The 14,438-nt window shown below is 37.0% G+C and overlaps 1 protein-coding gene across 1 annotated transcript in view; it reads right to left on the bottom strand.

Annotated features, from left to right (window-relative positions):
* The window catches only part of LOC119584796 (paired box protein Pax-6-like), a 21,779-nt gene extending 8,312 nt beyond the window's left edge, over nt 1-13,467 (bottom strand). The window contains 2 exon segments of the mRNA XM_037933441.1: nt 440-619; nt 11,946-13,467. Of these exon segments, the coding sequence (XP_037789369.1) occupies nt 440-619; nt 11,946-12,066 (301 nt within the window). The 5' untranslated portion in view covers nt 12,067-13,467.
* Between the last annotated feature and the right edge of the window lie 971 nt (nt 13,468-14,438).

Raw genomic sequence — 14,438 nt, 5'->3', positions numbered from 1 at the left:
CTCTCTCTCTCTCTCTCTCTCTCTCTCTCTCTCTCTCTCTCTATCCCTCTCCCTCCCTCACCCTCTCCCTCCCTCTCCCTCTCCCTCCCTCTCCCTCTCCCTCTCCCTCTCCCTCCCTCTCTCTCCTTTTCCCCGCTCTATATCTTACTGAACTGACGTTTATGGCGAGAGAAAGCATAGCCTAGAAATCTATTTACATACGTGCTCCCTCCAACCGACAAAGAAAACGAAGCCACTTTTTATCGAACGCCGATGTCTAAAACTTTAAAAAAGAGTAAAAAACCCAAATTGATGTTGTCATGGAAGGTATCAAGGCCATGCAAAATAGCAATCTGGCTTCCCCCCTTCCCCTCCCCTCACCCCTTCCCCTCCCCTTCTTACCCGCTCCCCTTCCCCCTCCCCCACCAATACATCAGAGAAGCTCAAGCCTCAGACGTACCTAGCAGCTTGTTGACGGCCCCCTGCTGCGTCACCATTTGCTGTGCTAACTCGTACTGACGCAGCGACGGCAGGGAGTACCTGGTCAGGTCAAGGGGCGAGGCAGGAGACGCTGCCGAAGGGGAACTGGAAGACAGGCCACTTCTCGTGTACAGGTCGCGGAGGGTGGCCGGGACCGAGCCTGCATAGAAAACGGAATCAGGGAGTGAGCGAAAGAAAATGGGAATGCACTGTGCGTGTGACTGCTAGGGAATTTTTTTATTCCCTTAAAAAAAAGAAAAAAAAAGAAAAAAGAAAAGAGAGAGAGAGAGAGAAGAGAAAGTTATAATTGGATGAAGAGATTAATCATTTCGTTTCATAATTAAGAGATGAGGAAATGTGTTGATGATAATGAACATAATAGTAATGTGATGCAGATGATTATTGTTGTGATAATGATTACTGCATGAACAACAACAATAATAATAATATTGCTACAGTGATAATGATAACGATAATAGTAAATATAATATTAATAATAGTGATAACACTGACACCAAGACATATGGTAAATAGCAGAAATAATAACAAAAATAAAATATATCTACAAATTATTAGATTATATATATGTGTGTGTGTGTGTGTGTGTGTGTGTGTGTGTGTGTGTGTGTGTTTAGACAAATAATCAGATGAAAAATAGGTAGATAAATAGACAAACATAGACATATATGGTGTAAAAATATATGGAAAAAGGAAACATAAACACACACACACACACACACACACACACACAAAATATTGCCGACTTTGATGGTAACACTTTTTTTTTTAGGACAACAGCTGTATTTGGTGATGGCAAACTATAAACAACGTCATCACAAATCTAGTTAATTCCATTGGTAAGAAGCCAAATATACACTTGCCGCCAGAACTCTACATGTTGGTAAATAAAAGAAGAAACTTCTTTTACGTCCTTCAGGTCATAAAAAAGAAAAAGAAAAAGAAGAAGAAGAAGAAGAAGAAGAAGAAGAAGAAGAAGAAGAAGAAGAAGAAGAAGAAGAAGAAGAAGAAGAAGAGAAAAAAAAAAAAAAAAAAAAAAAAAAAAAAAAAAAAAAATATATATATATATATATATATATATATATATATATATATATATATATATATATATATATATTATACAGCATATATATGTATGTGTGTGTGTGTGTGTGTGTGTGTGTGTGCATGGGCGTGTGTTTGCGTGTGCGTGAAGAAAGATTGACGGATATGTAATATAATCTCGTTTTATATAAACAAATCATCAACAAGACGAGGCCGCCATGATGCTGTAAAAATACTGAATAGATAATCAGATATGTTCGAAAACCTTAGAAAAAAAAAACGATTTATTGAAAAAATAATAATGATAATAGCTGTAATAAATTACTTTTATGTAACTGTATAAAATTGGTTTTAAGCAAAAGACTTTAACATAAGAATAAGAATAATGATAATAATAATAATGATGGTAATTCTGATAATGATAATGGTAATGGTGATGGTGCTAATAATAATTATGGCGATAATAACAATAACAATTATAATGAAAATAATACTAACAATGTTAATAACGATGATGAAAACTAATAATACCAACAATATATATATATATATACATATATAATTAACAAGACAACGACAATAATAACGTCGAGAACAGTTATCAAGAACAATTATAACAGCAGCAAAATAAAAGCCCCCCCCTCCCTCCCCTCCCCTCTCCCCTCCCCTCCCCTCCCCTCTCCCCTCCCCTCCCTCCCCTTCAATCCTTCTACACAGAACAAGTGTTTATAAACATAAAGCTTTCTCGCACCTGCACCCATGATAACAGATGTTTGGAGTGGTGATGCGGCTGAGCGGAATGGCGCACCTGTGAATTTATTATTATTATTATATATATATATATATATATATATATATATATATATATATATTTATATAGTTCTTTCCTGACGTCAAAGGTAGCATTTATTACATGAGGTAACAGGTGTTTTGTTACGGGGTTGGGAGTGAGGGAGAAATGGAAAAGAGGGTGAGGAGAAGGAGGGAGAAAGAGAGTGAGAGATGGAGGAGAGAGAGGTGAGAGGAGAGAGGGAGGGAGGAAGGGAGGGAGAGAGGAGAGTATAAGAGAGAGAGAGAGAGAGAGAGTATAAGAGAGTATAGTAGAGACAGACAGCGAAAAAAAACGAAATTATTCCACATAATATTAGAGTCTCAGAAAGGTGTTACGCACAAATATCCTCCTAAGTCGTATGTCATGTTCCCAACTCCTAAAAAAAAAAACAAGATGAACAGATGTCCAGCCACCGGTGTGTGCATGCCTTACTAATATCGCTAATAACAGATGTGTGTGATTAACCCCTAAAAGGCGGCTGACGTACTGTGACGTATTCCTATTACTATTAAATGAAACAGATGGGAGATATGCATATCTAATGTCGGTTTGTCATTACTATTATTCTTTTTTTTATTACCAGTATCAGCAGAATAGTTAATTTTACATCACTGCTATGATCATCATCACTACCATCGTTTTCATTATTATCTTAGGTATTACTATCGGCATCATTACTATTAAGACCGAATTAAAAATCAATCGTGTGTTTAAAATCGGCAAGTAATCCGCTATCTTATTATATTTGTTTCGTCTACTCATTCTTTATTTATTATTATTATTATTATTATTATTATTATTATTATCATTATTATTATTATTATTATTATTATATATGTTTTTTTTTTTTTTTTTTTTTTTTTTTTTTTTTTTTTGCCTGAAGGTGACTGTAAATAAAACGAAATATCAGGTCTAGTCATAAACAGAACTCCCGTTAAATATTTGCTCTAAGAATACGACCATGAAAGGAAGAGGATGTTTGGTAAGTAGCTAGTTGGCTAGTTCCTTATTAAGCACAGGTGTTTTCATTACAAGCCAACAGGTGAAGTAATATGAAAAAAAAAATAATTATATATATTTTTTAGACGTTCAACTAAAGATACGATTTTTCCAACTTGAATGAAAACAAGAATGGTGTTCGAGTATGAAAATGGCGGTGGTGTTGAGAAAGATTATAATGACAAGGGTGATAATGATGGTGATGGTGATGGTGATGATGATGATGATGATGATGAAGATGAAGATGAAGATGAAGATGAAGATGAAGATGAAGATGATGGTGATGGTGATGGTGATGGTGATGGTGATGGTGATGGTGATGAAGTATGAAGATGAAGATGATGGTGATGGTGATGGTGATGGTGATGGTGATGAAGATGAAGACGAAGAAGATGATGAATGAGGAAAAAGATGAAGATGAACAAGATGATAACGATGATGAATGAGGAATAAGACGAAGACGAAGATGATGAATGAGGAAAAAGATGAAGATGGAGAAAGAAACAAAGACAAACATAACAATAATACTAACAAAACATAAAGCAAATCATAATACCCACGAACAGCAAAATACCAGTCTTTCCCCTTCCCTTCCTCGCCACCCAAACGTCGCTATGTGCAAGTATCTCACATACCTTATACCCTGCATACCACATCCTCGCACGGAGCATACCAACCATGATTATATAACCAACGAAGATGTCTGTATTTGATGGATTAAGTGTCGACCGTATCCATTATTTTATGCTTTTTTTTTCACTTGTCAAAGTTTACGAGCTAAGTACAGCCTTGTGGTTTATAATTTACTTATATATATTCTTTTTTTTTTATCTTGTGTATGATTTTTTTACTCTGATTTTGGTTTTGGGGGAAGGTGGGTCTCTGTATTTGTTTGTCTGTTTGTCTGAGCTTCCTCTTTATAGTTTTTTTTTTTTTTTTTTGTTCATCTATCAGTATGTCCATCTATCCATCCATATCTCTCTCTCTCTCTCTCTCTCTCTCTCTCTCTCTCTCTCTCTCTCTCTCTCTCTCCCTCAATCTCTCTCTCTCTCTCTCTCTCTCTCCCTCTCTCTCTCTCTCTCTCTCTCTCTCTCTCTCTCTCCCTCCCTCAGTCTCTCTCTCTCTCTCTCTCTCTCTCTCTCTCTCGTGAGACACACTCGCCATATACAATGATTGCAGAAACCACGCATCGTTCTTTGCAACCTCCAACCCCGAAAACCTCACCTGTACGCTTATTGAGGCAGATCGAGCAGGTGCCATCTGGAGAAAAGATAAAAATAAAGAAGACGAAGATAAAGAAGAGGCAGCGAATGGGGGAGATAAGAGGGAATAGGAGAGAATGAGGGAAAGAAAGATTGCTGGTGAGTGGGAGGGATAAGAGAGAAAGGGAGAGAGATAATGATGATTGGGAGGGATAAGAGGAAATAGGAGAGGAGACTAACGTATAGGAGAGATAAAAGAGAAAAGAGAAGAGGGAAAGAGTTAAAGAAATAATAATAATAATAATAAATATATAAATTAAAAATTAACTAATTGAAAGAAAAGACGTAAAAAAAATAATAAAATAAAAATAACAGAGTGATGGATTATGTGACTTAGTAAATTTTAGGGAAAAGGGAGAGAAAAGGGAGGGAGGGGAGGGAGGGGAGGGAAGGGAGGGAGGGAGGGAGGAGGGAGGGAAGGGGAGAGAGGGAGGGAGGGAGGGAGGGGAAGGGGAGGGAGGGAGGGAGGGGAAGGGGAAGGGAGGGAGGGAGGGGAAGGGGAAGGGAGGGAAGTGGGGAAGGGAGGAGAAGGGAGGGAGGGGAAGGGAGGGAGGGAGGGGAAGGGAGAGATTGACAGGTTTCCAGGAAAAGGTCTGGTCGGTTTATCGGCATTTTTTTTTTTTTTTTTTTTACATTTACTTTTCTGTTTTTTGTTAGGTTTTCTGGTTTTCTGTTTGTCTTTTATTTTTATATTTTATTTATTTATCGCCACACCCGCTTTTTTCCTTTTAAGTTCGTTGATATTTATATTTACTGCTCGCCTTTTCATATTCATTCTATTTTCTCTTATTTATTTGGCTGTGGGTAATTTTTCATTTTATATTCTACATTATCTTTTCATTTTCTTTTTCTTATCTTATTTATCACATTGGTGATTGGGATTTTCTATTTTTCATCTATTTCTTATTTCGTTTTAATTTTTAGTGAATGTGACTGATTTTTCATGTCAATTACTATTTTTTTTTTCTTTTTTTCATTTTTATTATTCTGATTATTTGAGAATGTTTTATTCATAGTTTGTCATTTACATTAATCTAATTAATCGTGACTGAAATAGAAGCGCAGGAACAGTAATTAATCGCACTTTTAATACCAGACACACCTGTGATTTTAACAGGAATTTGATAAAGCGGTGAAAAAATAAAATAAAATAAAAACGTTATTGAAACAAAACAAAAAAATCGATCGAGATCAATTTGAAACTGTTCCTGAAACCGAGCTCGAAATCCGACCGCGATTAATTTGAAACTGTCCCTGAAACCGAGCTCGAAATCCGACCGAGATTAATTTGAAACTGCTACTGAAACCGAGTTTGAAACCCAATCGAATTTGAAACTCCGTAACCCCTCGAGTCTAAAACCGATAGACTCACTACTGTAGCGATCGAGACTATTACGAAACTGACTGTAACTCGGGTCTCTGAACGACTGAAATCCCCTGGGTGAGCGGTAGCATGTGGATGGTGACCTGTAGGTGGGTAGGTGGGCATCAGAAGCGGTCCTGGAGGCGGAGTGGTGACTATACCCGACCGAGATAATGTGGATAAGTACAGTAATCGTGGATAGTGTGGATAACGAGAAAGGCAAGCAGGCCGTGGTTGCCCCTGTTATTATCATTATTATTTTCACATGTGTTCTCGGTTGTTTCTCTCTCTCTCTCTCTCTCTCTCTCTCTCTCTCTCTCTCTCTCTCTCTCTCTCTCTCTCTCTCTCTCTCTTCTTTTAGTATGTTTCTCTTTTTTATGTTTTCTGAGACTTTCTCTTTTTTCTGTTTATTTTCCTCTTCGGTATTTTCTGGAAGCGTTTTATTTTTCTCTCTCCTTTTTATTTCTTGTCAGTTGCTATGTTCGGAGTTTATTTATCATAATCATTTCTCTTTTAATTTTTATTTCCAACATGTGTTGCCAATTCGATTATTTTAATTTTATTTTCAGAATCATTTTCTAGTTTTCTCCTGTTTATATATATATATATATATATATATATATATATATATATATATATATATATATATATATATATATATATATAAAAGATAGATAGGAGTTGCCCCCAAAAATATATTCCTTCCCTCCTTCCCTCTTCCTTTCTCCTTTTCCTTCTGCTTTTCCTCTCTGCCTCACCGCTTCTCACATTCCTTCTGCTTTTCCTCTCTCTCTCTCTCTGCCTCACCGCTTCTCACATTATCTATTTTCCCTTACTTTTACCTTCTAGAACGAAAGTCACTACACCTCCACCAACACCTGTCTTGTGCACCTGATCAACAGTCTTCGTTATTTGCTCTTACACAAGCTCTCGTTAAGGTTTTTCTATCTCTTTTTCACGCTTTCCTGTTCTTCTTTTGTTTTGTTTTTTTATTTTATCTGTCTACTTGTATGAATGCCTATATATGTGTATACGTTTTTCTCTGTTCGTCTACCGATCTATCATTGACAATGTATTGGTCTGGCTTTGTCTAAGGAATTGTTTATCTATTTCTTATTCTATCATTGTATATCACCCTGTTTATTCTCTCTTTTTCTCTCTCTCTCACTTATATACTTAAATACGTCAAAGAAACGTCACCATCACTCTAAAATCTTACTTAATTATCCCACCTCCTTTTCTTCCTCTTCTCACCCTAATCGCTTTCACCTTCTCTACACCCTTGTCTCCCTAACAGCAACGATCTCCACCACTCCCTCCTTTGCACGTTAAAAGCTCACCCTTGTCTCCCTCAACACCGGCTCCTGTCCTTTTTTAACCTCAGATAAGCCACCATTTTTCTCTACCAATCTCCACCACCGCTTCTTCATTCTATTCTCCTCCACCACTCCTGAACTCAAAATCCTCCTCCCTTCCCTCCAGAATTTCTGAAAACTCACCTTTCCTCAAGCTCTAATCCTCCCTTCCCCCCTCCCCTTCTCCCTTCTCCTTCCTCCCTCACTCCCTCCCGCTTACCAACTCCCCGAAGCGAAAAGCAGTCGTTATTTAGGAGAGTTTGCCTGCAGCGCCATGCTTACTGTCATCTGTAATCGCTCTAATACGCACTTTAAGAGTCGCTACTGGTATTGGGGACGTGCTAGTTGTTCAGCCCAGGTACTGACATTGTCTACGTCCGCTCGTGTGAACAGCGGGCAAGCAAGCAAGCAAGCAAGTGACTGTTCTCTCGTTCTCTCTCCCCTCCTTTCCCTGCCATTCCCACGGCTTGTCCAACGAGATCCGAGATCGACCGATTTACGTTGTGTGTCTCCGTGTGTGTTTATATACACGTAGAACTCCAGTTTCAAACGTTTGATTTCTCTCCTAGAGTTATAAATCATCTTAATATATAAGGAGATAGATGAATAGATACCTGCGTTTAGATATTGTTTACCCAGAGGATTCCGCGATTGCAATTAGGCAGCAACAGAAGTACAATCATGAGGATAAAGAAAATTGTTGCGTGGAGTGCTCAGACACCTGTACACCTGTGTTAATGGCACTGGCACTTTATTTACGTCATCCGCGATCTCTGACGTCACTCCAATAACAGATTTTTTTTCTTTCTTTTTTTTCTTTTCTTTTTTTTGCGATTTTTTTTAGATCGCACATTTTAAGTTATTTTGTGATAAACGGTATATACGGTAGCTTGCGTCTGCATGTGCGCGCACTACATTAAACAGACAACCTTTCTGAACAAATGCCTATTACATAGCGAGCTAACAGCGTGTCACAAAATAATATAAAATTCGAAACAGGTGTATGGCAACTGCGTGAATGTAGACAGAGGTACAGCCAACACCCTTATTGTACAGCGAACGATGTATTACAAGGGGAAATACAGGAAAATTCAGAATGCACAAATAATTGGTAAAAGGTAAGAGGTAAAAGAAAGAGAAAAAAATATATAAAAAATAAAAAGTGAAATGGAAGGAACGAGTATAAAGGAGTTCGTTCAATAAATACTTATTCAACAAAAAAATATAATTTTATTGGTGAAAGCCTTTATCATTATCACTGCTGTTATTATTATCATTAGTGTGATTGTTCTCTACCACTATTGCTTTTTTGTTGATAGTACATTTTCTTCTTTCATTCTTATCGTTATGATTATGATTATAGAGATTTCACACACACACACACACACACACACACACACACACACAAACACACACACACACACACACACACACACACACGATAATCATAGGTATTAGCATGTCTCTACGGACGTGACATGTGGCAATAACACCTGAAGCTTTGCGCATCACGATTTTCTTTTGTTATGGTCGATTGTCACGTGATTATTTTGCTGTCATTGTTGGTATTGTTACAATAGTTGCGATTTATCGATTTTTGTTTATGCTTAAATCTCATTTACTATTACAATAGGCTTGATATATTATGAACAGAATACAAATTACTTAATATTTGATGGATATCTGATGCTGTGTTTATTACGATGGCCAAGAATTTTTTTTTTTATCATGATCATTTTACATTTATCCTTACTTTTTTTGGCCACACCCTCTGCACCAATAAGAAAATAATTCCAAATCGATTATTGTGGAAACATCATCACAGAGAGTATAAATTGGATTATAATGAATATAATTGAATAATCACCATAATGATACAATGTGTTATTATTACCATAACCAGCATCATCATCATCACTACTCGTACACTATATATTTTTTTTTATTACCATCATACTTATTTTATTAACAATATTATACTATTGTCACTAGTAGTTCTAGTATGACATAAACCATTACCAGTTAAGTTTGTAATTACTTTATAATTGCCATTACCATTACTATCATTCTCACGAGTATCATTAAGACTCAGTATCATTATCATTACTGTAATTAGTGTTGCCATTATTACCATTAGTATTATCTTTACGACAAATGTAATCAGAATTACCTCGGTTTTCAATACTTTTTTTAAATAATAGGTAATATCTTTAACACTTATCAATATCAACATTATAAAATTCTCGATAGCATTAACAGTATCAAAACCATAGTTATCACGTGACCAACCATATTCTGTCACGTGACCAACCAGACTAAGTATTACCATATTCCTTCGTTTACCTTTCTTTTCTTAATATATCACTTTATTTTCCTATTCCTATTTTTCTCTATATCTCTGACTCTGTACCTATTTGTATGTTTTCATTTTCCAAGGTCTGTGCACGCGATTACATATGCACACGTATACATACTTGTATATGATTTGCATATATCTATCTATCTATCTATCTATCTATATATATATATATATATATATATATATATATATATATATTTACTTCGTAGATCTATGTATATACATACATGTATGTATATGCGAATGCATATATACTTGTGTGTGTATATATATATATATATATCTATATATATATATATATATATATATATATATATATATATATATATATATTGTATATATATATGTATATATATATATATATATATATATATATATATATGTGTGTGTGTGTGTGTGTGTGTGTGTGTGTGTGTGTGTATGTGTGTATATATGTATGTGTATACACATAAGTATGATATATACATATAATTTTTTATGTATATGACTATTCATACATATAAACAAACATGTGCATATACATAATGTATACGTATACAAATTATATATATATATATATATAATATATATATATATATATATATATTATATATATATAATATATATATATATATATATATATATATATTATATATATATATATATATATATATATATATATATATATATATATATATTTAATTTGTATATGTATATAACTATATATATTTACATACATATAAACATATGTCTATACACATATATTTGTATACATATGTATGTATACATGCTTATATACATGTGTGTGTATATATATATATGTGTGTGTGTGTGTGTGTGTGTGTGTGTGTGTGTGTGTGTGTGTGTGTGTGTGTGTGTGTGTGTGTGTGTGTGTGTGTGTGTTATATATACATATATATACATATATACATATATACACATATTGTATGCAGCAAATGAAAAGCGAAAAAATAAAAAACAACATCACACCGCTTACCAATATTGTGATTATCACTGCCATTACCATTACCTTCTTCCAACTCCTACTTTCATCTGATCATTTTACCACATTACTATGTTTTCTGTTACCCGTATTTCTATCATATTTTCAATCATCTTTTCAATATTACCATTACATTCACTATTACTATCATCTTCAAAATCTCTAACATTAGAATCATGACAGATTATAGGATACAATGTTTGTATCCATGTCATTTTTACATCACACACACACACACACACACACACATACACACACACATATGTGTGTGTATATATAGGCATGCACCTAAATGTATATGTAGGTAGGGATGGATGGATGGATGCATGCATGTATATGTATATGTATGCGTATATATATATATAAGCATGCATACACAAATATACATGCATATGCATATATATATAAATGCATACACACATAAATATAAACATTATATATATATATATATATATATATATATATATATATCAAATATATATGGATACATGGATAGTACATAGATATATACATATTGCAAACATATATACATATTAAAATGTATATCCATATGTGTGTGTGTGTCTGTATGCATACATACATACATATATCTATTTATATATATACATATATACATATATGTGTCTACGTACGTGTATATATACATGCACATAATGCATGTGTGTGTGTGTATAATATATATATATATATATAGTAATATATATATAATTATTGTATATAGGTATATATAATATTAATATATATATATATATATATATATATATATATATATATAGATATATATATATATCTGTGTATGTGTGTGTGTTGGTGTGTGGTGTGTGTGTGGTGTGTGTGTGGTGTGTGTGTGTGTGGTGTGTGTATGTGTGTGTGTATGTGTGTGTGTGTGTGTGTGTGTGTGTGTGTGTGTGTGTGTGAGGGAATACATAAATATTTAGGTAGGTAGGTAGTTAGGTAGATAGGAAGGTAGGTAGGTAGGTAGGTAGGTAGGTAGGTAGGTAGGTAGGTAGGTAGGTAGGTAGGTAGGTAGGTAGGTAGATAGGTAGGTAGGTAGGTAGGTATTTATGCGTGGATGTATATACACTGCTACAAATTTAGAAATACAAAATAAAGAAATAGTTTCCCCCTTCCCCAAATTTCGGATCTTACGCAGAACTTTCACCGAGGTCCGATCAAAACGCGTCCGCGAGAATTACGTAAGCAAGCCTTTAATTATCAACCATCCTTTTAAACACAAATTTCCAACAGCAAATTTTTTTAAAAATGACTCACCCGATGACTGACAGAAAGTAGCCATACTCCCGATGCTGTTGTTGTTGTTGTTACTGTTGTTGTTGTTGTTATTATTTTCTTTCCACTGGTCTTGCTGTGTTGAGTAGCTGTAGCTCGTCATATTGCAAGCCGCGTTTTCAAGAGCGGCCGATGGTGGCAAGCTTAATGGAGGTATTGTGCGATGGTGCAAGGCAAGCGCACAGTATGGGTTGCACTCAATAAATCTTTACTGGTCTCTCCTGATGAAGACTTCCTTTTGGTACGCACGCGGGATGTGGCAACTGCTTTATTTAGTTTTTTTGCATGTTTTTTTTTTTGGCTTTTTCTTCCTTCTCTCCCTCGACACCAGTCATGCGATGGTCACTATGGCTATAAATGTCATTGAGGATTTTGACGGACACTGTATTTCATTCGGGGGTACACTATAGATTTTGGAGGGCACTGTAGCTTTGGCGGGTACCGGTAGTTCCCGCGGCTCTCACCAGATGGCGTACGCGAACACATGCAGGTCCGGCAGAGGCGCTGGAGCAGGCCACCAATCCTCTCACTGGGCTGCCTTTAAATCACTTGCGGTGCGATTGTTACGGCGACTTCCCTTCCGCGCGCAGCCATTAGGATCGAATCCTTTTGTGGATAATGGTATAGGACGCGTGTGCACCGGGCGCGTAATCACCACCAGAGCTGACATAGGTGGCGGCGAAGGGCGGGAGAGAGCAGCGACGGATTTTGTCCCCGCAATACAGGCGTGACGAGGCCCCGGCGAGGCTCTTTCGAGGCTCTGCACCAACAAGCGTCCAAGACAAATATGGTCGATTGCGAGACAGTGAGTTTTACAATACGGCCACAGCTTAACAGCTCGCCGATGAATACCAAATCACCTTAAGCGATTCTCCCCGCTGTAAGGGCGAGTTTGTCATTGAATAAAAGGATGTTAAGTGCCTTGGCGGGCGAACAATAGAAAATCTGGGCGGGCTTACCGACTCTCCTACGCGTATGACGGGGCAACGCCGCTGATCCGCGCGCTGATTGGTCCTCGCGCATCCGGTGGGCGGAGCCTATGGCGCTGTTGCCTTTCGGTGGGTTCTTATTTATTTCCTTATGGATTTTTAGATACATATATATTTACTAAATCAATGGTAGTCGTGTTCGAATGCATAATTCTAATGATCGGTTCTGCTTGCGAGATCATTCGAATTGCGAAAACGGGATGATTAGAATTGTCGCTTTAAACAGCCGAAGGAAAGCATCAGAAATGGCCTAAGAACTAGCACACACACACGCATGGCGGCTCCGGGAAGTTCCGTGTCGTGAAAGATAATACTGTCGCCGAGCGTTGCCACAAGCACCTGTTCCCGGCCAATGCTGCTTCCACTGGCTTATCCCTCATTATCCAACTTTCATATCGCCATTGCTCGCCCTACAAACGAAAGACAAGCGACGAAACCACATTCACGTCACGGAAATAAACCCAAAAAAGAAGAAAAGCCTCGTTCCTGTACCAAATCGAATCGGCGAAAATGACTTTGAGACGATTCCTCCCCCTCCTCGAAAAAGACATTCCTTCTAGAAGCCCGGGGTGTACGATCTCCGGGCACCTCAAACCACGTCAGTTGAACTAATATTCCTTTCACAATGGACTTCCGGTGGCGTGGGGAGAGGCAGAGGCAGAAGGGAGGGGGGGAGGAAGGGAAGGGCAAGGAAGGGGAAGGGAGGAGGTTTAGGGAGGGAGGGAGGGAGGGAGGGGGAGGGGCTTTGGGCGTGTGTGTTTTCCACAGTTTTGTTTTATGAGACGACGGGCGCCAGGCAGAACAATGGTCGCAGATATTAACCTGTTTCTTAGGTAAGACTAACCGGAAACGTGAGATGGGAGTGCTAAAGGGGAGGAGGGAAGGAGGGAGAAGGGGGGGGAGGGAGGAATAAAAGTAGGGAGGCCATGGAGATAGAAAGAGGCAAGGGGAGATGATGATGAAGAAGCAAGAGGACAGACAAAGTGTTCGGTAACAAAGAGCCCAGAATTAAAAGGAAGTGTGGTAGAAAGGGTGGATAAATCGACTACGAATGAAGGAGACAAAAGAGAAAGCCGAAGAAGGAGGGGAAAAAAATGAACGTGTAATGGAAACCAAAAGGAAAGTAATGCGATTAGAGATGAGATTCTTAAAATGTCTGATAAGAACGAAAGATGAAGAAAAAGATCGAGTTAGGAGCAAAAGAATAAATATGAAAAGGGAAATACAGAAAAAAAAATCTAGAGAAGACAGGGGCGAGACCAAACGACCAGTACTCGAAAAAAAAAGTGAAAGAGGAAATGAGGAAAGATAGAATAGAAGAGAAAGTCGAAGAGTACGAGAAAAGGACAAAGGGTTAAACAAAAATTATCAAACTGAAAATAAAAACAAGAACATACTGAATACAAATAACCCAAAAATACCATAATCAAAATTCTGGAGGCATTCAAAAGGACAACGCAATATAACAACAACAACCTTGCGGGTC

The sequence above is a fragment of the Penaeus monodon genome, chromosome 18, assembly GCF_015228065.2.
Source record: "Penaeus monodon isolate SGIC_2016 chromosome 18, NSTDA_Pmon_1, whole genome shotgun sequence".
Lineage (NCBI taxonomy): Eukaryota > Metazoa > Arthropoda > Malacostraca > Decapoda > Penaeidae > Penaeus > Penaeus monodon.
Note: the sequence above shows the minus strand (reverse complement) of the source record. Positions and strands in the feature narration are given on the sequence as shown.